This window comes from Cetorhinus maximus, chromosome 32, assembly GCF_964194155.1.
Source record: "Cetorhinus maximus chromosome 32, sCetMax3.hap1.1, whole genome shotgun sequence".
NCBI lineage: Eukaryota > Metazoa > Chordata > Chondrichthyes > Lamniformes > Cetorhinidae > Cetorhinus > Cetorhinus maximus.
The window spans coordinates 17,628,640-17,655,985 of NC_135910.1; the positions used below are offsets into that span (position 1 = coordinate 17,628,640).

Here is a 27,346-nt window from a genome sequence, read left to right on the forward strand (position 1 = left end):
GGAAACTTCAGTACTTGCCGATACACAGGGTAAATCTAAAGCTCACTATTTTTGGAAAAGTATGAACTGTTGACACGGCTCTGCTGTTGCAGACAACTTCTCAGCATTTCCACCCCCCATCTGCAACCCCCTCCCCCTACCGCCATCCCCTCCCTCTCTCTCTCTCTCTCTCTGTCAGCAGTTACAAGATTAGGAGTTTAGGAGTTTGTGTATTCCCTGCAATAACAGTAATACATTTCAGGATTGTTGACAAAGCGTGCTTTCATGGGACTAACCCAGCTGCTTTCAAAAAGGTCCCTCAGCCCTGTGCATTCACGTGTCATTTGAGACTGGGATTTAAATCTGCAATTTGACAACAATGCACTATATCCAACCAGTGATGGAATTTTCAATGTTGTTTCATTCGCGGACTGAGCTCCCTAAAAGGGTCAGTACCTAAATGCATCACATGTTGTTTGTATACCAAGCTGCACGTGACGGACGACAAGAGATTACTTTTATACTTTCATTCATCAAAGCAGATTACTTTAAGATCTCATTAAACCATAGGGAGATTTAACTACCCCCAGACTCAAATGTGGGGGGGTGGAAGCATATTCACCCACGTCAGAATCTCTGCTCTGTGCTAAATAGTTCCAAGTTTTTGTTTACTGTTTTGAAAGCTGCTTCTTCCACAGCTCTTCACCTTGCTCAACAAATCATAGGAACAGGAGGCCACTCAGCCCCTCAAGCGTGCTCCACCATTCAATTAGATCATCACTGATCCAATTGCCTTTTCTGGATCTGAAGTAGTAATCACACACTCCTTCAAAGCTACACCCCCCAAATCCCTACAGGTTTCCAGGACAGATCACTAGATACTAACTAATTACCTCTCTCTAACCAATGGGCACAAAAACCAACTGAAGCACACATACCATGGTTCAGCTGAACCAAGTTAATTTAGCACAGAGTGGAGACAGAACATGCGGCCTTTCTGGTCTGTGTGGCAATAGCTAAACTCACTGAGCTATAGATAGGAGTAACTGGTATGGTACGACATATGACAAATACAATAAATTTCTACACTTACCATGTGAAGCACGATTTGTCAGAGTTACCAATTCTGCATACGAATCCCAGTGCACCAAAAATGCCAACATTTGAGTGATACTGGGCAATGTAGACTAAATTGCACAAACCATAGCAAGAGCGAGACTGGTGATGAACTATGAAATGAAACCATGAAACTGAAGGAATTAATTTCACAACCCTACATGTTACAATACATGCTGTATACATTAAAGATCAAGGATACATGTAAACAATGCCTGTTGACACAATTTCATTAATTAAAAGGAATAACTCATCTCTATAGCCATTGTAAAAAAAAGATGATTTCACCCCATGAGGGCTTTACTGCACTGAAATAAAAAAATATTAAGATTACTCAAATGCAGTGAACCAGTGGTAGGTTATGTACATTCCCCGCCAATATACGAAGATGAAAATGACCTTTAGTGCCAATTCCACGCCACTTGTGAAATGACACAAGGTCGTATGATTCCAGCTTATTTTTGCATTCTTTGGTTTTAAACATATTTCAAATTTAATGTTCATAAAAAGCTTTTTGGCACCACACACAGCATGGTTAAACTATCTGCATTGCAAATAGTTTAAGAACTTTTAAAGCACACCGCTGTGGTGTCAGACTGCTGCCAACATTAAATCTTGGGATGAATCATGACTGAAGTTGCATTAATGAAAACAGAAGGTGCTGGAAAAACTCAGGTCTGGCAGCATCTGTGGAGAGAGAAACAGAGTTAACATTTCGAGTTGAATATGACTCTTCTTCAGAACTGAATTCTTTGGCATCAATTTCTCCCCCCCACCCCCTGCTAGGGTACAGCTATAGGGTCAATATTGCCTATTTTCCATATATTTGTGAAAAATCTTTGGTTGAAAGTGCTATTTAAATGTAAGCTGTTATCTGGTGACGGTAACACTAAGTGAAGCTCACAGTGGGAGCAGTGGATGAAAAAAAGGATTCCTTCTGGATTCTCCAGCTGCAACATCAGAAGAAATGCAACGTTGGAAGCAGGACAATAATTTGACCCTTTGCATTGAACCCAATTCCCTGACCTATGGGTGAAATTAGAACGCACTATTGAGCATATGCTCTAGAAGCTCTTCACTCAATTCTGCACTTATTTTGTTGCAATGTATACAGGCATTCGGCACACAAAGGGTTAAATGGTAACATCACGGAACAATGGCAAGTGCCAGAGAGTTCTCTTTAGATGCCAATCACAATTTCTCTGCCCCATCAGCTTCCTTATTACATCACCAACCCTAGCCTGGCTTCCTGCAGGCTGCTTGCTGGCTGTGCACATCAACCTTGAAGCTGTTAACTGTAACACCCACGGCTTTTTCCATAGGGCAGCTTCCACACAGCAGTGTACTTCATTATTATTCACCCGATACTGTTAATAATAGTGCTGATGTTATCAGCATAGCTGTCACCAGTGCTTCATGTGCTCTCAGTTAACAAAAACTTAGCAAAGCAACCATGTCCCATTGTTAAAGTTTATACGAGCCTGTCACAGTAAAACTCGGATACTTTGGGACTTCCAAATACCATGCATTGGACTGGAGATTTTACATTGGAAAATAAATTAACCTACATTCTATTGCGCTGCTGCATCCCACCCACCCACACCCCAACCCAACATCAATGTGCTCTTTTGTTTCCTGATGTCCCCCCAAAAAGGTGATTCCTTACTAGGGTACAGTTCCATGACGGTCATCTGTCCTCAGATACTTCAACCAGTTGGCCATAGCTTCATGTGCCTCAAAATCATCGATAAAAGAGACTCGCACGAATGGGAGCTGGAGCTGGTCATTTGGCCCTTTCGTGTCTGCTCCAGCATTCAACAAAAACATGGCTGATCTACTCCCTCAGCTGCACCTTCCTGCACTATCCCCATATCCCTCAACTCCCTTAGTATCCCAAAACATCAGTCGACCTCTCCCTTGAATATGCTCAATGACTTTTTAGGGCCTTTCACAATTTCAGGATGTTCCAAAATGGGAAACGCAGTAGCCAATTTCTGTACAGCAAGTTTCCACATATAGCAATGAAATAAACGATCAGAAGATCTGTTTTTAGTCATGATTGGGGAATAAATATTGACAAAATACTGAGGAGAAATGCCCTGTTCTTCCTTGGATAATACGATGGGATTTTCTACATCTTATAGGAATTTTAAGGAATCCTCCTGTCCTGAAGGCAGTGACTCATGCTTGTGCTCAGTAACTTGCTCATTCTTCATGCGACCCTAGACTGCAAGGGTCAGTGGGCTAATCGTTTAGAAAGGGCACCACAACGAACCCTGTTTCTGTCATCATTTGCCATGCACTTTCTAGTCAAGGTCACTGGGTTGCAATTAGTCCTGGGCCATGAAGAGCAATTTGCTGACCTGACTAAAGATCAGCAAACTCAGCATAGGCCAACAGTCAAACCTTCCATCTTCTAGTCTTCACGGCTCAACGCTACACTGGTGTTGCAACTTTAAAAAAATTACAATAACCACTTTCTCAAACTATAATCCAGAAACATAACCTACATTGTTAATGCCTTCCTCTTAAAAGAAGCTATTTAGAAGTTGTCTTTGTAGCATGCCCTCGTGCTTACAGTTTCTGCACAGCTTGTAAAGAAGTGTTTATAGTAGTATTCTGTACGAATATACAGACAAGAGGGGAGGCTATCAATACAAGTCTTGCCTATGTGGCTTGGCCCAAAGCCATTATTTTTGCTTCTGTCCACATCATGACACAGGTCTCTTTCAATATCGGTCCATCTGGTCTTTTGTACTCCTACCCCTCTCCTCGATCCTGGCTGGTTCTCTGCCTCACATGTCTGGGCAAGTACCCTTGTGACAGCCTGATGTGCCTGAACCATTGTTAAGTCTCTTTATTCAGTCAGGATGCTGGCAATAAGACCACTTTGAAAATACTGGGGCCTGATGGATGACTGAACACTTTGTGCAATGGCGGCACATACAATGCTTCAGATCAATATACTTGATATATTTAAATCATTTGCAAATTTATTTAGATTCATTTTTTGAACAATGGCTCAAACAGAGGAACCGGACAGGGTAGGCACTGAGGATGTTTCCCCTCAGTGGGGGTGCGGTGGGGGGGGGAATCTAGAAATGGGGGAACAGCTTCAAAGTAAGGAGTTTCCTATTTAAGATGGAGATGAGGATCTTTGGAAATCACTATCCAAGAGAGCCGAGGCTGTGCTATTGATTATATTCAAGGTTGAGTTAGACAGATTTTTTGATCAACAAGGGTGTCAAGGGTTATGGAGGACAGGCAGGGAAATGGAGTTAAGGCCACAATTAGATTAGCCATGAACTTATTGAATGGGGGAGCAGCTGCGGAGGGCCAAATGGCTTGTATTTCTTATGTTCATACTATATTTCTCAAAAGACGCGAAAGAAAGAAGCAACCTCCGTCAACTAAATGCAACTCTGTGATAACCACATGGATTACGATGTGCATGGTGGAGCAAGCCATCCGACTCTTGAATCAGTGGAAGTTATTAAGGGTACACACTCGAGCAAAGTGCAATGTGCACCGACCATCGCACCAAATATCACAATAAGGAAGGCAGCTGTGTAAACTCAACAAATAATTTTAAAAAAACACCCAAAGTCTTGTTAAATGCTGTTTTGGTAAAACTTCAGTGGCCTTTTATTTTTAGCACAGGTGGTGTTTTGGTGAATTGCTTTGGAGGGGTTTAGAAGTGTTTGTATGAGAGGAAGTAGTGATGTTTTGCTGAAGCAGGTGGGATAGTGGGATTGCAGCCTGCAGCCTCTGAGCAGCTGAGTAACCAAGCAGCAGGGACAATGGAAATACTAAAATTGCAGCAGGAAGCTGGGCTTCAGTTATTTATGGTGGGTTCTTAAGAGCCAGATTGAAAATAAAGCAGAGCATTTTGAACAAAATATTGTTAAAGAATACCTTGCTACAAATTTTTGACGAGAAGAAATTAGGGAAAGACAGATGCAGAACAGTGCCGCTATAGAACCAAATAAGTTTACAGTGTAGAATGTGATCATTCATCCCATTACACCTATATGGCTGGAATAATCTCAAAGTAATCTTACTCTCTCCCCATAGCCTTGAACCTCCTTTGCTTCAAATGTTTAAATTAATTTTCCCTTAAAGACCCATTGGTTTGTCTCAACCTGAACCACTTCCTGTGACAAAGCACTTCATGCTCTAACCTTCTGCCTGTGAAAAATTCTCTTAGCCCCTCTCCACATTCTTAAGCATACAATCTAGTTTTAAATGATTGCACAGATAACATCTCAGATCCTGCTAAATTTTGTCTGACACTTTTTGCACAATGGGTTTCACAAGTGCTGGCACTTGGCATATTCAGTTTGTCACCAATTCCATACAGAAAGTATAGCTACAGAAGACCAGTACACAATGTCTGCAATCGCTTGGTTATAAAACATTGTTAGCCAGTATTAGCAGTTCTTTTGGGGATATTTCCGACATTGCAAAATTACTTCCCAGGCTGCGAAGTGATTTGGAATGCCCCAGCGAAATGAGAAACACTATCAATCCAAGGTCTTTCTTTGTGGGTCCCAGGAATATGGGCTAAAAGATGCCACAAAATGTATGTTGTAAGTTAATCCTTTTGGGTGGTGTTGGCTGCCAGCACCACTGCTGTACTAATCATGGGATGCTCTGATTCACCGACAGTTAAGTGTTGATGCTGCACGATCACCTCCTCTGCACAGCTAAACTGAAGGACAATCTGTTTAGATGTCAGGAAATGATTTCTCCTGAAAACCAGCACCCTGTGGAATAAACTAAAGAGACTCATTGAGTACAGCGTCACCGGAGGTTTAAGACGTAACATGACAAGTTCTGAGGAGGAGAGGATATTTCTGGCTGTTAGTTATCTGCGATTGTGATGAGTCATGAGTAACTATAGACTCTAGTAGCTTTGTTTCACTGAGTTAGAGGAATCCTGCCATTATTGTTAAACCTCTTCTAAAAGACTGTATTGTGGGTATGTCAAGTGGCACCTCTGGTTGAATAGAGTGAATTCGATGGTATTTTCTCACCCTTCTCTCTCTCTCTCTCTCTCATGATTGTCAGGCGTCGCAAAAGTTACTGCACAACTCCAGACTGTTCCTAATAGGACTCAACTGGAAGCCCTGCTCATTCCACCCGAGTTCCATTTCACATCAAGTACAACTCAAGGAATGGTATTGACACAGGTTCAGGAGGTCCAGTAGGTATCTCAGCACAGAGACCTGCACACCTTCACTCAATGGAACTAATGCACAACTTGCAGTATAAATGGAGTGCTACCAGCTGCAATCTGCTGACTGCCAACCTGCCATCAGCCTCAACATTTAACTACAACATGGAAAATGGTCACTTGGCCCAAGTCCACGTTGCTGTATCTTCCACATGAAGACCAGTCCTCACCCACTACTTGCAAATCCTTTCTTCTCCCCCTCCAACCACCCATCTAACCTGTTAAACGTTCGCTGCTTAAGTAATCTGTGCTTCAATCACAAATGGCAGCAATACATTCCACAGCCTCATAACCCTTTGTGCAAAAGAGAAAAAAGTTCCCCTGCTCTCTGTTTCAAGTCTTACACTTAACCAACACAGAGCTCACCCTTCGAGAAATAAGGCAACAACTTCCATTTGAAAGTAAATGCAGAATTTCAAGTCATTATCAGCGGATGTGTCATTCTGTTCATTCTAGAAGCCACAAACTGAGAGTGAGAGTGAGAGTGAGCGTGAGCGAGAGGAGAAAAAGCAGTAGACTGAAATTATATTGTGTTCTATGACATTAGCTGGGTCACTTTGCCAGTTAAACTATATTACAATCACGCAGCATCAATTGCCTTGAGATGAGGTCAAAAAATATCTTCAATGGGCAGCAATGTGAGTAATGGCAGAATTACCACCTATGTAAGCTCAATGTTCAACTCCTTTTCCTGGTTACTCTGAATAGAATTATCCAGCAGTTAAGGGAACTGGGTGATCATTGATGTACCAAGCGAGTCAGAGGTTTTAGCCTTTTAAACTCAGGTGTTGAAAATCTACAGTATATTTTCTGCCACTCCTGAAGTCACTGATTCTCTTTCTGGGACAGAGTGGTGTAGTAGTGGATGCCACCAATATCCTTCACAAGTTTTATTCACGTGTGATTCAAGGTAGCCTATGTTGGCAGTTGATCTGATTGCAAAGGATGTCACAAAAAAGACTAATGTTGCTCTAACCCAGGGTCTCACACATACACCACAAGCAGGGGTCACTGGAGACCAATGCATCCTACAATGACTTCAATCCCATGTTAAGTGGTTGACTCTTCATGACCTGTGAAGCAGATTAGAAAGCCACTGAAGTCGTTAAAATCAAATCACTAGTGAAAAAAAGTACAGCATTGGCAGGGGACCAGCATCCGCGAAACACAAAAAAAAGATGCCCCCACTAGCTCTAGCTGTAGTTTAAGAGCCACAATACAAAGTACAGGGAGAGCAGAAAGCCCTGCATTACTAAGCTCTGTTAATGTACACCGCAGATAAGTTGTTCCCTTACCTTGTAGAAGAAAATAATCACTTGGGGTGCGTTTCAGACACATCTTTGCTTTTTCGCTGCTCCAATCCACTTCCAGCGCCTCTTTAAGGTGGCAAAAACTCACTGCCTGTATCAAGAAAAAACAGGGATGTGAACATCAGCACTCAAGAGAGCATCGGCAAATAGAATTTTTTCCAACAATTTCTTATCTGCAATAAAACACAAGGAGGGTTCTTGGTGAACAAGTTGGAAAAAAAGTTAGAAAAGTAACTAGTTCAAAGGACTTCATAACAGGCAGAAGCCATTTAGCCCCTCGAGCCTGTTCCACCAGTGAGGCCCTGGCTGACCTGTGGCCTTACTCCACATACCCACCTTTGCCCCATATCCTGTAATATCTCTGGTTAACAAAAGTCCATCAGTCTCAGATTTAAAATTAACAATTGATCTAGAACCAATTGCTGTTTATGGAGAACAGTTCCAAACTTCTACCATCCTGCGTGTGTAGAAGTGCTTTCTAACTTCACTCGAAAGGTCTAGATTTAACTTGCAGGCTATGTCGATTATTCCTGGACTCCCCAACAGCAGAAATAGTTTCCCTCGATCTACGGTGATCAGTTTTCTTTAATACCTAGTCGCCCTTCACTACTGATGTGTACCCAACACATTGGCATTTAACATTCGGTCTTAGTGCACTAGCCAAGAATTAACTGAATGTTACTTTGAGATATCTCAGCAAGACAACGAAAATTCCTTAATATCTGATCTTACTGATTTCAGTAGGTCTGGTGAGTTACTAAAGCCCACACTGCATTCATTCACAGTGTTTAACTGAAGTTAAATGCAATGAGGCTATTTACTGCTGAACTGTGCAGAACAGCCCAGGCCCAGCTGTTACCACAGACATCTTGTGAAAAAAAGTGTCATCCAGGTAGAGGAAAGTCAGGATAAACAAGTGAGGCTCTGCCATCAATGCCTGAAACAGGGAGGTAATGGAAGGAGGCAGCAAAAGGAGTACTATAGGTTGGATTTAACGCAGCCCGCCACAGAGGGAAACATGGCAGCATGGGGGAGGCCCCGTCAGTCTCCTGGCCGCAGCTAAACCCTCCCCTATAAAGTGGGAGGGCAGGAGGGGCTGATGCCGGACTCCTAGCCGGCGATGGGATGTCAATTAGGCTCATTAATGAGCCAACTGACACCCGTTAGACTGGAGCCCACTGTTATTTAGTGGTGGCTCAGGGATTATGGCTCCTGGCTTTCCTGTGCCCTCGGAAGGTTGCATAGCGAACTCTGCCCTGGGGTGGGGTGGGGAATCCCTTATCATCCGGCACCGTGTGCCCAATCGAGGCACCTGGAATCAGACAGCAGAGGCCACTGAAAGCAACCCCTCCTGTCCTTGCCTCCGACTCCCCCTACCCTGCAACCCCCATCTCGTCCTCAATCACTTTTGCCCCAGGGTCCCATGACGATTCTGGGCCTCTGGCGGGTGGGCACTGATGAGCTGCTGGCCTCTGATTGGTCGGCGTCTCTCGGCTGGCTGAATTTCTGCTGCCAGGGACTTCAAATTGTGGGAAAAACCTGCCAGCAGCCTCCTACGTGCCTGAAGGGCATTGGATTCAATTGGGCCTGTCCCATGGAACTGAAAAGTGTGAGGTGATACACTTTGGAAGGAGTAATTTGACAAGGAAGTATTCAATGAACGGCATGACACTAGGAAGTTCTGAGGAACAAAAAGACCTTGGCGTGTGTGTCCATAGATCTCTGAAGGCGGAGGGACATGTTAGTGGGGTGGTGAAAAAGGCATATGGGACACTTGCCTTTATCAATCGAGGCATAGATTACAAAAGTAGGGAGGTCATGTTGGAGTTGTATAGAACCTTGGTGAGGCCACAGCTGGAGTACTGTGTGCCGTTCTGGTCGCCACATTATAGGATGTGATTGCACTGGAGGGGGTGCAGAGGAGATTCACCAGGATGTTGCCTGGGATGAAACATTTAAGTTATGAAGAGAGGTTGGATAGACTTGGGTTGTTTTCGTTGGAGCAGAGAAGACTGAGGGGCGACCTGATCGAGGTGTACAAGATTATGAGGGGCATGGACAGGGTGGATAGGGAGCAGGTGTACCCCTTCGTTGAAGGGTCAGTCACAAGGGGGCATAAGTTCAAGGTGAGGGGCAGCAGGAGGTTTGGGGTGGGGGAATGTGAAGAAAAACCTTTTTACCTAGAGGGTGGTGATGGTCTGGAATGCGCTGCCTGGGAGGGTGGTGGAGGCGGGTTGCCTCACATCCTTTAAAAAGTTCCTGGATGAGCACTTGGCACGTCATAAGATTCAAGACTATGGGCCGAGTGCTGGTAAATGGGATTAGGTAGGTAGGTCAGGTGTTTCTCACGTGTCGGTGCAGACCCGATGGGCCGAAGGGCCTCTTCTGCACTCTGATGAGAGATCCCTGCTGGTTCTCCAACCGGTGGTTGAGACCTCAGTTGCCTCAATAAAAACCTGGCCAATGTACTGAAGACGACATTTGGGATATACAGTCTACTTGCAACTATCAAGTAACAACACAGTAACAACTCTTAAAAAGGGGACTCACACAAGAAATATCGATCCTAATGTTCAAGCCTGCAATATGCTCCTGTTGAGCTTGGACAGTCATTTCTCCACATTTCAATATTTTTGCACTATTCCTCTGCTTGCAGAACAAGATGGTGCTCGATTGGATTTGGGGTCCCAAATATTTCAACTTCCCTTTCAAGGTCATTCTGGAAGTCATGTGCTTGGGATGCATGGGGCACAGCAGTGAAGCTGAAGGTAGCATGAGCTCAAAATTGACACCATTATTGCTCATGGCAAGTATCTTCAGGAGTGAAAATTGCTGCAAAGTATTTATTTAGCTCATCTACCATATCTTTATCTACATGCCTAACTTGCCTGAATCAATTAACAACTTTATTTATTTAGTGCTTTTAATTTAGGTAAAACATCTCAAGCTGCTTTCCAGGGGTGCTGTAAACTAAAACAAATAACAAAAATCATTGAAATCTTTAAATTGATCGTGACAAGTTGCTTTGTTTATTCTGTTTGAATCTAGTTCGATCAAATCTTTGCCCAATATCCAAACACAAGTGGGGACTGTCATTGGTTTGTCCTTCCTTGCCAGAGGATATTGAAATCAAATGCAGGAACAGATTAGCTAACACACCAAGAGAAAAAAAAATATCAGTGCATCGAGAATGGTACATCTGGCTACATTCTGACTTTTAACAATTGAGCTATTTGATAGGTCATTGGTTAACCCAGTGTGAAAGTACTAGGATGTTCTTCGTCCAGTGCAATTGCCATAGTACCTATCAATATTTACCACATTTATAATCACCAAATTGGAGTATGTCACATTATCTCTGGCTGGGATCTTCAGTATTGAGAAGCTGAAAATGGCAAGCCATTATCTAACATCTCTGAAGTTATCACGAACACACAATTATCTGATCTGCTTAGGTTATTTGGGAGGTTTAACAATTCAGGGAGGGGATTTAATTGCAAGATAATGGCAGTGTTCTTGCAACGAAAATCTTAACAGTTAAAAGATAAAAAAGCCGGACAAAGACAACATGTCATTCGGCATTTCAGAGATAGGTTTAATGCTCTAACTTCAACAGAACACAAACAGTAAATTACACTTTCCTTCCCATATCCACACCCACACAGCCACTAAAACAAAACAACATGCATTAATATAGAGACTGATATAGAAACAAAAGCCTAACCATCTTGCCCTGACATTCAACAGCGTTACCATTGCTGAATCCCCCACCATCAGCATTCTGGTGAGCACTGGGGTGGGGGGGGGCACCAATCTGAAACTGGACCAGCCATTATAAATACTGAGGCTACAACAGCAGAACAGCAGAGTAACTCACCACTTGACTCCCCAGATGGTGTCTGTCATCTACAAGGCACAAGTCAGGAGTGTGATGGAATACTCTCCACTTGCCTGCATGAGTGCAGCTCCTACAACACTCAAAAAGCTCAACAACATCCAGGACAAAGTAGCCTGCTTAATTGGCACTCCACCTACCGCCTTAAACATTCATTCCCTCCATCATCTGCACATCGTGGCATCGATGTGTGCCATCTACAAGATAACACTGCAGCAACTTGCCAAGCCTCCTTCCACAGCACCTTCCGAACTTGTGACCTCTACCACCTAGAAGGACAAGGCAACAGACGAGTGGTAACACCACCACCTGCAAGTTCCCCTCTGTCATGAAGCTATTAATATATTTAATGTTATTGGAAATTATTCTTTTCAAATAGAGGCTTAGTCTGTGGGTGTGTGTTTTAACTAGATTAAAGCCAGCTACTCTTGGTGCTTTGATGTACAGTAGTTTTGAGATGTAAACAGAGGTAGAGGTACATTTGCATTTTGTTGAATGTACATTTGCATTTTGTTGAATAGAGCATTCAAGAAGGGGAGTGAAATCTTGCACCAAGCTAGGACACACCAAGTAATATGTCCATTTTACTAATAAAATTGATACTATGAAAGGGGTTTTATTGTTAGAAAAGGTGGAGTTCAAAGGGCCTGGTGATACAATGAAAATTTACATTCAAAGAGAAGTGCTGAGTATAACAGAAAGCAGTTGTGCGTGCAGAGCAGAGGCATGTAACATTAAAGTAGCTGTAAGCCTACAACTGTCTGCAAAGGAACCAAAGTGAAAGGAACCTCATTTTGAATCTGTAAGGTGAAAATGCTTTGCCAGGTGTCTGCTTAAAGTCTATAGGTTGTTGTTGCCTTAATGGAGATTAGTTTGGGAATTTGTTAAAAGTTATGATAGTTGTAATTTGCAGCTATGTGTATATGTTTAACTTGTGTAACATAATAAATGTCTCATGTAATTTGATATCTCTTGAGAACTGGTGGTCTTATTCCTGAACTTAGAGTTGCATCTCAAACATACCACTTGAAAATATAGGTTATGACAGTTGTTTAAAGTTTCCCTCTGGGATTTTAAATAACTCAGTCTTTACCAAGAGGCTGTGTCATGACACCATCCCAGCCACAACCATTCTGACTTGGAACTATATCACCGTTCCTTCACAGTTGCTGGGTCAAAATCCCAGAACTCCCTTCCAACAGCACTGTACCTACACCGAGATGAGTTTTAACAGGGGTCTTTAAAAGAGAGGGAGAGAGGATTAGTGAGATAGTGGATTAGTTCAGATAGTGGGAACTAGGTGCCTTAAGCCATGACTTCCAGTGGTAGAGTGAAGGGAGGGGATATCCATGAGAAGCCAAAGTCATAGGAACAGAGAGCTTGAGGAGTTGGATGGTTTAAGGAGGGTTACAGAGATGGAGAGGGCAAGGTGTCAGATGGTCTTAAAGACAAGGACAAGAATTTTAAATTTATGGAGCACGATCCAAAGCAGTGGTGGAGTGGGTAGGGGCAAAAAAAAGAGTAGGATAAACGCAAAATACTGCGGATGCTGGAAATCTGAAACAAAAACCCAAAATGCTGGAAAAACTCAGCAGGTCTAACAGCATCTGTGGAGAGAAAATCAGAGTTAACGTTTCGAGTCCGTATGACTCTTCTTCGGGGCATTTGCTTCTATTATCTTAATTTTTGCTGAGTTTTGCATGGGCAAAGGGTTGGGGGACAGGCTCCTTTAGTATAAAATTTACATTTTGTGCTATTCTATTTGAATACAGGAAGAGAATATTCCATCAACACTCTGCCATATCTGGCAAAAGTGACTTACATTGGCTGCTGGCAACATCTCAGGTTTAAATTTCTCATCCTTGGGTTTTCAAATCTCTCTATGGCCTCTCTCTCCCATGTCTGTAACCTTCTCCAACCCTAAAAAGTGAGATCTCTGCCCTCGTCCAATTCCAGCCTCTTGTGCGTCCCCAATTTTAAATATTCCTCCATTAGCACCCATGGCTTCAGCTGTCTGGGCCCCAAGCCCCTTTGCCTCTTGCGACGCTACTTAACCAAGCATATCTCCTTAATGTGATTTGCAGCGCTCCGGTGAAGCACCTTGAGATGTTTTATAAGGCACTGTATAAATGCAGTTGTTGCTGTTTTGTGATTCTTACTATCACAGTCTTTTAACAGCTCAGCTGTTTGTTCTCTAGAAGGAGTTAAGCAGCTGAAAGTTGCAGTGTGAACGTTTTCCAATCATTTTATCTATTTATTGCTAAATTGTAGTGAATCGTGAGCAGTGTTTGCAATTGTGCTCTTGTACCCACCAGAAACTGACATGGGTCAGCCCAAATTCTTGCACTTCAGGGAGGCACTTTCATCTCATCAGCATGGAGGTGCACTGAACACAAAATAAAATACAAAATAGGAGTTCACGGTGTGGGGGTAATGTATTATCACGGATAGGGAATAGATTAGCTAACAGGAAGCAGAGAGTAGGAATAAATGGGTTGGCAAGCTGTAAGCAGTGGAGTGCCACAGGAATCAGTGCTGGGGCCTCAACTACTTACAATCTGTGTCAATGATTTGGATGAAAGGACTGAATACACGATTGCTAAATTTGCTGATGACACAAAGGCAAGTGGGAAAATAAACTGTGCGGAGGACATAAGGAGCCCGCAAAGGGATTTAAATGGGTTAAGTGAATGGACAAAAAAAATTGACAGATGAAGTATAATCTGGGAAAATGTGAACTCACCCACTTTGGCAGAAAGGAAAGAAAAGCAGTATACTATTTAATGGAGAGAAATTGCAGAACCCGAGGTAGAGAGGAATCTGGGCATGAATCATAAAATGTTAGTATGCAGGTACAGCAAGGGATTAGGAAGGCAAATGGAATGCTGTTGTTTATTTCAAGGGAAATGGAGTATAAAAGTAGGAAAGTTTTGCTAGAATTGTACAGGGCGTTGGTGAGACATCTGGACTACTGTGTACAGTTTTGGTCTCCTGACTTAAAAGGATATAATTATATTAGCAGTTCAGGGAAGGTTCACTCTACTGATTCCTGAGATGAAAAGGGGTTATCTTATGATAAAAGGTTGGCCAATTGGACCTGTATCCACTGGAGTTTAGAAGAATGAGAGCGTTTGGAGAAGTGCCTTTGTGGCCATAGACTGCTGTAGTCATGTGACCACTATTGTCATCCTTGGTGTATAAAGGCATGAGAGCAGAGGCCATTTCATCCACCACCTGGAACATGTGCCAGGAGTGCGCAGCTGACATCGAGTGGATTTTGAACTGTAAGAGAGCCAGCAGCTATTAGAAACGTGAGAGAATCATTAAAACTTCAATTGGCAACTTTGTACTGAATATTGGTCACTGGGTAAGTCAATATTGCTTTGAATATTCCAGCACCTGCTCCTATGGAGATGAAGGCGGATTTGAAAATAAATTGGAAATTCTTCCAATTTCAATGGTGAAGCTATGAAATTGCCACAGAGTTAAACAAGAGATTCTGTGAAACCTGAACAATAAGGGTAGCAACTCTTATCGGTGCTGTGGAAAGAGTGCTAAAAGCTTTATTGCACTCCAGACCTCATTATAGGAGCAGAAAAGCCAGTCTTGTGAAATTTTGAGGCCTTAAATGACCCACTTGAAGCCCTGTGCCGATGTTATTTATGAACACTACGCTTTCTACACCAGAGCTCAGGAAGAAGGGGAGAACATTGATCAGAATGTGACTCCATTGAGATGTCGAGCTGAGTCTTGTGAATTTGAGCAACTGAAGAGTGATCGTATCAGGATGGTCTTAGGAACAAGAAATCCCACCAAGAGAGATCTGCTGAGTGAAGAGAAATTTACTCTCGAGAAAGCTATTGACACGTGCAGAAGCTTTGAAGTGGTCAATCGTCAACTACATAGTATTGATGGGAAAACTGATGAAGGTTTGCACACTGCTGACGGGCAGTTCAGGCTTCCTGAGCACAAAATTATGGAGAGAAGAAAGAGCTATTTGCAGAAGAGCCAGCAGAAAGATCAAAGCCAGAGTATTGGATGTAAATATTGCAGAGGACACCACACAAAAGAAAAGGAAGCATGTCCAGTGCGGGGAAAGCAGTGCTTTAACCATCGCTTTGCACACAAGAGTTTTATTGGAATGAAAGAAAGCAAGCCTATAAAGGTGGTTGCTGGAGACACGTCAGATGATGAACCTGAAGAATCACTCTACACCCTAGAACAGGCTAGCATCCTCAAGTCTCAAGGAAAAGAAATGGCTTGTGACTATTGGAACGATGACTGCAGCAGGAGAGCACTAAGTTAATATGGAGTGTCATACAGACACTGGTGCTACGTGCAACATCATGAGCTTCACAATACCTGCGTAAAATTGCTCAAGATGGTGACCCAGAAATGAAGCCAAAGGTAAAGTAGAGGCTATATGATGAACAATGCTCACCCCAAGAAGGGCAAACTAAGCTGAAAGCCCAATGCAATGGGAAGAAAGAAGATTTGCAGTTCCACATAGTAGACACTAAACAAGATCCACTCATCTCAGCTGAAACAAGTGAAAAGCTTGGACTGGTAACCCTCCATGTACCAGAAGAGGTTTGCAGTGTTTTTACACGGCAAAGCCATTGAATGCTGAACAAATCCTAAAAAAATAAAGATGTTTTCAAGGGTCTTGGACGCCTTCCTGGTGAAGATCAACTTGAAGTAGATGAGTGTGCAACCAATTCGGCATTTTCCAAAGCGAGTTCCAGCTGAGTCCAGCCTGAAAGACAAGATAGGAGCTTGAAAAAGATGGGACTAATCAAGAAAGTTACAACTCCTACAGTTAGCAGGATGGTAGCAGTGAAACAACCTGAAAAGATGAGTGTGCACATAGATCCAAATGGCCTCAAAAAAAGCTTTGAAGAGATCTCACTACCCCATGCCAGCCACTGAAGAAATTTTGCCACAACTTTCCAAGGCAAAGATCTTTACCACCCTAGATGCGAAGGATGGATACTGGTAAGTGGGGTTGGATGAAAGCAGCAGTTTCCGGACTACATTCTGGATGCCATTTGGGAGGTACAGATGGTTGTACTTGCTGTTTGGCATTTCTACTTCTCCGGAAGGGTGACACCACCGGCAGCATGTGATAGTCAATTATCTTCCAGGAGTGGAAGCGCTTTGCGGATGATCTGCTAGTCTATGGACGTGCAGATATGATGGAAGAAGCCATCACAGACCATGATCAGAATCTAGTGAGACTGCCAGAGAGCAGAGAGGGAGCGCTCGCCAAATGAACTTGAATAAGAAGAAACTGCAACTGAAGATGACTGAAGTCAAGTACATAGATCATGCACTGACAGCGAAAGGAGTTTGCCCTGATCCCGATAAGGTGAGAGCTGGAGCAGAGATGCAGCAACAACAGATGCGACAGTGGAGCAACAAGTTGTTGGATTTGTGAACTACCTAGCAAAGTTCTTGCCCAATTTTTCATGGAGTATGAACCTCTACACAAGCTCACTGCAAAGGATGCTCAATGGTATTGGCGCACAGAATAAGAAGCAGTTTTCACTCTCATCAAACAACTAGTGACAACAATGCCAACGCTGAGTTACTATGATGTTAACAACGAGGTCATCCTGCAGTGTGATGCCAGTGAGGCAAGACTTGGAGCAACCCTCATGCAGCAAGGACGACCAGCTGCATTTGCATCCAGAGTGTTAACGCCAACTGAGCTATGCTACACATAGATTGAGTGTGCGCCCTGGCTATGGTCTTTGCTTGCGAGCATTTTAACCAGTGCCTGTTTGGGAGAGACAAAGTGATGGTAGAGTCTGACCATAAGTCACTTCAAAGCATCTTTCTTAAACTACTTCAATCTGTTCCAAAGCATCTGCAAAGGATGTTACTTTGTTCACAGAGATATCATTTGGAAGTGAAGTACAAGCAGGGAAAGTGGGTGTACATCGCTGACATGTTGTCAAGAGCTGCACTCCCTTCGAAGAAAGTTGCTGATGCTAGTACAGAGTGTGGAATTTTCCAGATTCAATGAGAAGCAATAGCACGACATGCCCCGGAAGTCGTCAGCCCAGCAGAGACACTGAATCTGATAGATGAGCGTCTTGCTCAGATCAAGTAGACTATGCAATGAGATGCAACTCTCCAAGTACTGCAGGAAGTAGAGATGAAAGGACATACAGTAACCATCAAGGAGAGACCCATTGTTACAAAAGTGTATTGGGCATACAGGGATAAAGTGATTTCCCAAGATGTCACCTTATACAAAGGAACTAGAGTCATCATCCCTAAGGAGATGGGGAAAGAGATACTGAAGCTCATCCATGCAAGACATCAAGGAATCAAGTCTAGTCTGAGGAAGACCAGGGAAATGCTCTACTAGCCAAACATGAGCAATGAGATTAAGGACCATTTCAGTCAGTGTAGTGCTTGCAATGAACACCAAGCTAAAGTGCCACTCATGACTCATGACATCCCAGACCATGGACGAAGCCTGGAGCAGATTTCTTCAATCTTTGAAATTGACTGACTGTCTCATCACCGTTGACTATTATCCAGACTACTGGGAGTTAGACATGGTGATGTCAACGACCAGTGAGACTGTAGAATGCCTAAAAGTACACCTCAGTCATTATGGCATTCCTAACATCGTGATGAACGACAATGGCCCGCAGTTCACACATGAAGAATTCAGGCGCTTCATAAACGATTGGGAAATTCAGCACTACACATCATCTCTACACTATCCCCAGTCAAATGGTAAGGCTGAGGCAGCGGTAAAAATTGCCAAAGGGATCAAAAAAATTGAGTAGATCCAGTGCAGATGATTACAAGGCAATCCTGCACTGGAGAAACACATCTACTAAGGGCATTAGAAAACCTGAACCCTTTAAGGATTGTGTGCGCAATGCGTGTGTAGGGGTAGACTAATGTGGGTCAGACTAGAATGACCAGTTTTTTGTACCTGCAGGATGATTTCATTATAGTCCATGTATGTACCTGACTTGCAACTGCAAACGATAGTGTATGCAGGTTGGTTTCTTTAATCAAAAGGAGCATGTTTAGAGAAGTGCCTTTGTACAATGTAGCTATAGGCTTGCCATAGTCATGTGACCTCTGATGTCATCCTTGGTGTAGAAAGGCTCGAGAGCATTAGCTATTTCATCCACCACTTGGAAGAGAGAGGTGATCTTATTGAAACATGCAAGATCCTTCTTTTTATTCATTCACGTGATGTGGGCTTCGCTGGCTGGGCCAGCATTTATGCCCACCCTTAGTTGCCCTCAAGAAAGTGATGGTGAGCTACCTTCTTCAACCGCTGCAGTCCATGTGGTGTAGGTACATCCAGTGCTGTTAGGAAGGGAGTTCCAGGATTTTGAACCAGCGACAGTGAAGGAACTGTGATATATTTCCAAGTCAGGGTTGTGAGTGACTTAGATGAGAACACCATCACCTGCAAGTTCCCCTCCATCTGCTGCCCTTGTCAAACTAGATGGTAGTGGTCTTGGGTTTGGAAGGTGTTGTCGAAGGAGCCTTGGTGCATCTTGTAGATGGTACACACTGCTGCTACTGTGCGTCAGTGGTGGAGGGAGTGAATGTTTGTGGATGTGATGCCAATCAAGTGGGCTGCTTTGTCTTGACAATGTCAAGCTTGAGTGTTGTAGGAGCTGCACTCATCCAGGCAAGTGGGGAGTATTCCATCACACTCCTGATTTGTGCCTTGTAGATGGTGGACAGGCTTTGGGGAGTCAGGAGGGGAGTTACTCGCTGCAGGATTCCTAACCTCTGACCTGCTCTTGTAGCCACAGTATTTATATGGCTAGTCCAATTCAGTTTCTGGTCAATGGTAACCGCCAGGATATTGATAGTGAGGGAATTTGACAGGGGTGGTGCTGAAATGATGTTTTCCGTTACGAGAGAAACTAGAACAAGGGGACACAGTTTAAAAGGGGATCTCCCACTTAAAATGGAAATGAGGAGAAACTTTTTCCGAGGGTGGACTTCTCTTCTCCAGAGAGCAGCGGAGGCTGGATCACTGAATATTTTTAAGGTTGAGTTAGGTTGACTCTTTTGTCAGTCAAGAATCTAAGGATATAGGGAGTAGACCAGAAAGCGGATTTGAGGCCATAATTAGGTCAGCCATAATCTTGTCAAATGGTGGAGCAGGTTCGAGGGGTTGAATGGTTTACTCCAGCTCCAACTTCTTATGTTCGTATGAAACCAAATTCCAACAATCGAGAAGTCGTAACATTCTCACCCAGGGTTAATTCTGCACCTCCTAACAATCCAGATGTCAGAATGCGATCGTTCAGCCATCAGCTCCGTCATCCAGTAATCTCAATGTGAACATCGCAAAAAGAAACTGGTTCACATGTTTAGTTGGAGGAGACAGTGAGTAACTGAAAGACAGAGTAGGAACATCCCAGGTTTCTGCTGAGTTAGCAGATCTTGACAAGAGATGAATGACAGTAACGCTGTTGGAATTGCTGCTGCTGGGAAGAGGGGTGTTATGGTTCCTGCTCCTGGTTGCTAATACCATTGAAGCCTACTCAGGGCCAGAGAGAGAAATCATGGATCCTGGTCCTTCTTTCTGGGGCCTTTATTCCCCCACCTGCCATCCCACTGTTTAACCCTCGATAGTTTCTGTCGAGCGCCTTTGTGATGTGCTTTGGGTACTGTACAATATTGCAGCACAGAAGGAGACCGTTCAGCCCATTGAGTCTGTGCCAGTTTTTTCCAAGATAAATCCAGTCTGTCCTACCACACACTCTGCCTGCTCTTTCCCTATAATTTTTTCTCCAAGTGTTTATCCAATTTCCTTTTAAGCACTAATTTGAATCTGTATCCACCACGATATCAGGAAGGGAATGCATTCCAAATCTTAATCACTCTTTGTGGAAAAGTTTTTCCTCATGTGGCCTCTGGTTCTTTTGCCAATCAACTTAAATGAAGTTTAAAACAGACCATCTGATTATTGATCCTTCAGCCATTGGAAACAGTTTCTATTTATTTTAAACCCTTAATAATTTTATACACCTGCATCAAATCTGCTCAGGATTCTTAGCTCCAAGGAGATCAGCCGCAGGTTCTCTGTAATCCCTCATCCCTGGACCCCTTCCAGTAAACCTCTTCTGAACCCTTTACAAAGCCTTCACATTCTTCAGGTGCCCAGAATTGGAAACCATAGTCACAGTGGGGTCGAACTATTTTCAGCCAAACCTCTTGGCTTTTGTACTTTATGCTTCTATATATGCCTCAATATACAAAGTCCATTGAAAGCTCAGGAATCAGTACGATACACTTCACAACCTCAGTTTTGTCAGGCAATTACACACAATTTGGTCATTCACATTTTTACAACCAGCTCTGCTCCTTTGAACCCGGCCTGATACAATATCTGGACAGCAACATTCCAAAGACCTGAACTTCGTAAGCACCGCAAATAACATTCCCATGTACAAATGAGAATATCTTGATCTAACAGGGACATATTCAATTGGTGCATGATTCCTGGTTTCACTTCCAAGTTTAAAAATGGCAAAACCTTCCAGTAAATTAGCACCAACCAATTCACCAGCAATAATGTGCTATTTCCATCCACACAAGTGACCTTTGTGAACAGGAAAATTACACATCGTATTGAATGATTAATATTTTCTCATTTGAAATTGAAACTAACCACACTTACAAATGCCCAGCATGGAGCATATAATAGGAGAGCAAAGTACTGCAGATGCTGGAAATCTGAAATGTAAATAGAAATTGCTGGAAATACTCAGCAGGCCAAGCAGCATCTGAGGAGAAACAGTCAATGTTTCAGGTCCACGATCTGCACTAGTTCTGACAAAGGGTCACCGATCGGTTTCTCTCCGCACAGATTCTGCCAGACATGCTGAGCATTTCCAACATCTCCCACTTCTACTGGAACACAAATAAATGCCCTTTTCCAGCTCTTCAAAAATTAAATCAGACTTCCTGTGAGTCTCTCATTTCCCTTCAGCAAGAAACTCAGCAGCAGCTGCCTGAGACCTGGTTTGGCACAACATTGAATATGAATTTCAAAAAGAAAGTGAAGGTATGAAGAAAACAAACAACTTGCTGAGCAAAACAAAAACAATGTCAAAGTAATAAACTGATCATTTAATAAAAATGAGTACCTAATAAAAATAACCATTAAAAAGTGCCAAACAGTAGAACTAACTAATAAAACTTTTTTTGCCTTTTCGCTTAAGTGGTGCTAGAAAGAAACAGACCTAGCCCCAAGTCCTGGTCACCAGGGAAGGGGGAGGAGACCAGGGCAGTGGGTTCAACCAACACCGACCCTGCATGTGTCTCTGGTGGTGCACATTCTGGGCTGGCCTTGATGGAATTCATAAGAAAGTGGGGGTTGGAAGCGGGTTGTCTTTTAGTCTGGGTTTTCCTCCTCTCCCGGACTTTAGAAAATAATTGTGAGTCGGGATCCTGCTCCTGACTCTGCTCAAGTCACTGGTGACTTGGAAACTTCTCTACCTGAACTGCAACATTTGACAACAAGCTTTAAGAAGAATATGGCTGATCTTTCTACCCGCTTCTGTGGTTTGTACAGGAACCTGCTTAAGTTTTTTTTTTGTTTCCCACTCTCAGGGCATCCCCTTTCCCAATTTCTCTAGTATTTGATTGATACTACTTACACACATATCAACCATCAGCATTTTACAGCCTTACTTTCTGCTCTGGCACTGGTGTGACCATTGGACAGATCTCCCAGGAGGTACCCAGTGAAGATGCCGTGTTCAAGAGCTCCATCGAATCAGGGACAGCAGCCAAGTTTCAGAGTACAGACATGCATTCAGTACGGCCTGTGGATATGGCCATGTGCCGCCTGCACAGAGAGGCAATGCTGCTGGTAAGGCAAAAGCTGCAAGTTGAGCCCAGGGCAGAATCATAATCACAACAGGCAAAGTACTGACTGTACTCAGCCAGCTCGTGTTTGCAAAACTCAGAACATATAGTGTCCAACATTAGATGTGATTGTTGTGATTCTGCGATTGGACAACACTTGCTAAACAATTGAGATTGTGCTAAGAATTACAACTGGCAAACAATTTAAGATTATCAGTTGAGCTCGTGGTGTGGCTCACTTACGTGTGCTAGAAAGTACATATATTCACACACAGGGTCCTTGTCCTGTGCAAACAGAAAGAACGTGTCCATGGATTGCACCTTTTTCAACTAAAGCTTGGGAGACAGCTATTCCCTGGTTCATTCCCCATGGCAACATCTTGACCAGAGTTGACCCACGTGGTTTGAAGGAATGCAGGAGGGCATGCCAGGAGCAGCACCAGGCATACCTAAAAATGGAGGTGTCAACCTGGTGAAGCTATAACACAGGACTACTTGCATGCCAAACAGCATAAGCAGCAAGTGATAGACAGAGCTAAGCAGTCCCACAACCAACGGATCAGATCTAAGCTCTGCAGTCCTGCCACATCCAGTTGTGAATGGTGGTGGACAATTAAACAACTCACTGGAGGAGGCGGCCCCACAAATATCCCCATCCTCAATGATGGAGGAGCCCAGCACATCAGTGCAAAAGATAAGGCTGAATCATTTGCTACAATCTTCAGCCAGAAGTGCCGAGTGGATGATCCATCTCAGCCTCCTCCGCAGGTCCCCAGCATCACAGATGCAGGTCTTCAGCCATTTCAATTCACTCCATGTGATATCAAGAAACGGCTGAAGGCACTATATACTGAAAAGGCTATGGGCCCTGACAATATTCTGGCAACAGTACTGAAGGCTTGTGCTCCAGAACTTGCTGCGTCCCTAGCCAAGCTGTTCCAGTACAGCCACAACACTGGCATCTACCCGGCTATGTGGAAAACTGCCCGGGTATGTCCTGTACACAAAAAAGCAGGACAAATCCAACTTGGCCAATTACCGCCCCGTCAGTCTACTCTTGATCATCAGTAATGGAAGTGGTCATCAGCAGTGCTATCAAGCGGCATTTGCTTAGCAATAACCTGCTCGCAGATGCCCAGAGTTCCACCAGGGCTACTCAGCTTCTGACCTCATTACAGCCTTGGTTCAAACATGGACAAAAGAGTGGAACTCCGGAGGTGAGGTGAGAGTGACTGCCCTTGATGTCATGGCTGCATCTGACTATGTGTGGCATCAAGGAGCCCTAGCAAAACTGGAATCAGTGGGAATCGGGAGAAAACTCTCTGCTGGTTGGAGTCATACCTAGCACAAAGGAAGCTGGTTGTGGCTGTTGGAGGTCAATCATCTCAGCTCCAGGGCATCACTGCAGGAGTTCCTCAGGGTAGTGTCCTTGGCCCAACCATCTTCAGCTGCTTCATCAATGACCTTCCTTCCATCATAAGGTCAGAAGTGGGGATGTTCGCTGATGTTTGCACGATGTTCAGCACCATTCACGACTCCTCAGATACTGAAGCAGTCCATGTCCAAATGCATCAAGATCTGGACAATATCCAGGCTTGGGCTGATACGTGGCAAGTAACATTCGTGTCACAAAAGTGTCAGGCAATGACCATCTCCAACAAGAGAGAATCCAACCATCATCCCTTGATGTTCAATGGCGTCACTATCACTGAATCCCCCATTGTCAACATCCTGGGTGTTACCATTGACCAGAAACTGAATTGGACTAGCCATATAAATACTGTGGCTACAAGAGCAGGTCAGAGGCTAGGGAACGTGCGGCAAGTAACTCACCTCCTGACACCCCAAAGCCTGTCCACAATCTACAAGGTACAAGTAAGGCGTGTGATGGAATACTCCTCACTTGCCTGGATGAGTACAGCTCCCACAACACTCAAGAAGCTTGGCACCGACCAGGAAAAAGCAGCCCGCTTGATTGGCACCACATCCACAAACATTGCCGACTACCGACGCACAGTAGCAGCTGTGTGTACAATCTACAAGATGCACAGCAGGAACTCACCAAGGCTCCTTAGACAGCACCTTCCAAACCCATGACCACTACAGTCTAGAATGGCAAGGGCAGCAGGTGGAGGGGAACTTGCAGATGGTGGTGTTCCCATCTAAGTCACTCACCACCCTGACTTGGAAATATATCGCCGTTTCTTCGCTGTCGCTGGTTCAAAATCCTGGAACTTCCTTCCTAACTGCACTGTGGGTGTACCTACACCACATGGACTGCAGTGGTTCAGGAAGGCAGCTCACCAGCTCCTTCTCAAGAGCAATTAGGGATGGGCAATAAATGCTGGCTCAGCCAGCGAAACCCACATCCCATGACTGAACAAAAAAAGTTAGCTGTTAGCCTTTCCCTGGTGCATTCTCCATGGCACCACCGCTACCGGAGTCTAATTGCCAACCAAACCACACCCTTTTCTCACGTAGTATAAATTGTTCCTTTTGAGATTTGGTATTCTTGTGAACCTGTCCTGATGGGTGCAAGACGAAAAGCTTTGACAGCATGTCTTTTTTTCAGCAATACTCAGATCTGTACTTCCAAGCGACTTTATGAATATATTAGTTGCCTGACCTTGATTTCTTTTGGTAATTAATTCTAGAGCACTGGCTAGTGGTATCTCCTATAATACTGCCTACAAAAGAAACATTAATTCAAAGTAAAAGGGAAATGCATGGGATTAATATCCGGGCTCTAATCTCAGAGCCCTGAGCTTCTCTCGTGTGCTTAGGTCATTACCCAACTTCTAAGTTATACAGAGAATAAACAAAATCTCATTGAGGGGTTCAGGTAAAGTACACTCAGTGAATCACCTGTAGTTGAAACTGATGGTAATGATTGTTAATCTCTCTCTAAATGTGGTAATGTAATAAAGATATGGAGAATGCAGGTCTGTAACACCAGCATTAATATCACTGCTAGCACAAAAACAGACTACGGACAGAATTCCCTCCCAAAATTTAAAAAGTCAGCCTCTGTGATAAACAGAACACCAGGGAGTGGCTACAAGCCTCTAACCTAATCTGAGCTCATATGGCTGTTATGAGCTTTGCTGTTTGCTATTTAGGTCAACGTCTTAATCCCTCAATCAGATGTTGTGTCATAACATCACTGGATGTCTATTATTTTACCTCCGCAGACCTTTAGCCTCCTGTCTGAACGGCTAGAGTTATTTTCCCCGAAACACTACTTTAAAAGCTATTTAACACCAATTTTAAGTGCAAGTACATCAAATATCAGACACAAGTTGGCTCACAATAGAGAAAGCTCACTCAGAGCAAACTATAGTCCATGTACATTGATGCTCCAATGAGTTTCATTTCTTAGCACAGATTAAAACAAAATAAAATGTAATTATGCACATTTATATGGAAGTTAAAATGTGGGCACCTGTTTATATCTGTGCAACACTAATAGTCAGCACATTCAGAAAAGGTCTTCAGGGTTCACTCTACAACAGAGTCGCATTAAGTTATACAGTGCATACAATTTTTAACCAATAAAACATTGACAGGGGTACAAAAGCACAATGTTAGTGAATTCTGATGGGGGTTCCTACCTGATACCATTGACCTATTTCTGGTCTCAGATGCCGATAGCATGGAAATTCATCTACAGCATTTTCTGTTCTCACTTCAGAATTCCATCATGTGCTATCTTTCATCAGCACTGAGGATGCTCTTAGAGGATATTGAATATATCTATTATTATATGTCCAACATCCTCACAAGTGAGGCTTTTGCACTGGAAAGGCAACAATCACATTTAGTTAACTGACTTAAGCACATGTGTAGAAGAACAGGAAATTAGCACTGAATAATATGATGCAGGCTTACCATACTGCTGCTGTACAGCAGTGAGACCTGGACCACTTACAGCCTGAAGGAAGAGTAAAGTCTTCCCACACCCAGATAAGAATGTTTTTAAACAGATTTTAAATATCAAGGAGAAACCCAAATTCCCAGCATCAAAATACTTGGAGAAGCCAAGCTGCCAAACAGAGATGCCTCCGGTGGCTTAGGTATCTTCATCAACAACTTGCATGTATATAACTCCTTTGGCGCAGTAAACTAATTCAGGACAGAGGCAGTTTACTAGATTGATACCTGGAATGAGTGGGTTGTCTTATAGGTGGACAGGCTGGACTCGTTTCCGCTGGAGTTAAGAGTGAGGGGTGACTTGGCTGAAGCATATAAAATTCTGACTGATCTTGACAAAATGAATTTGGAAAGGATGTTTCCCTTTGTAGGAGAGTCCAGAACTTTGGGGTGGTGGTGGTGGTTGGGGGGGGATCTCACATTGAGCCACATAAGGAGATATTTGGAAGAGGTAGATTTTTAAGGAGCATTTTGAAACGAGGAGAGGGAGGGAGAGAGGTTTAGGGAGTGAAGGGAATTCCAGAGTTTAGAGTCCAGGCTGAAGTCACAGATGCCAATGGTGGAGCGATTAAAATCGTGGAAATACGAGAGGGTACAGATATCTTGGGAGGGCTGTGGAGCTAGTAGACATTTCAGAGATAGGGAGTGTTGAGGACATGGAGAGATTTGAAAACAAGGATGAAAATGTTAAAATGGAGGTATTGGTGGACTAGGAGCCAATGTAGGTCAACGAACACAAGGGTGATGGTGAATGGGAACATGGGTGTAATCTTTTGCATGAAGCATTTGCCTATGTTTCAACGTTGCTGGGATGAACCAAGCTCAAGTTTGAAGATGTTTGTAAGATGAACTTAAATTTTTGATATTGATACTATGAGCTTGGGACGAGGTGACTAACAACAGGCCACACTGGAAGGTTTCACACTGGGGAGTCAAGGAGGCTGAAGAAAAGTAGCCTAGTGAGGGGAAAAAAGGAAAGCGCATCAGGTTTCCAAGAGTTAATAC

The 27,346-nt window shown here is 43.5% G+C and overlaps 1 protein-coding gene across 1 annotated transcript in view; it reads right to left on the reverse strand.

The window, feature by feature from the left end:
• The window catches only part of sae1 (SUMO1 activating enzyme subunit 1), a 100,644-nt gene that overhangs the window by 34,626 nt on the left and 38,672 nt on the right, over window positions 1-27,346 (reverse strand). The window contains exon 6 of the mRNA XM_078533463.1: window positions 7,627-7,732. Coding sequence (XP_078389589.1) covers window positions 7,627-7,732 — 106 coding nt within the window. The remainder of the gene's footprint in view (window positions 1-7,626; window positions 7,733-27,346) is intronic.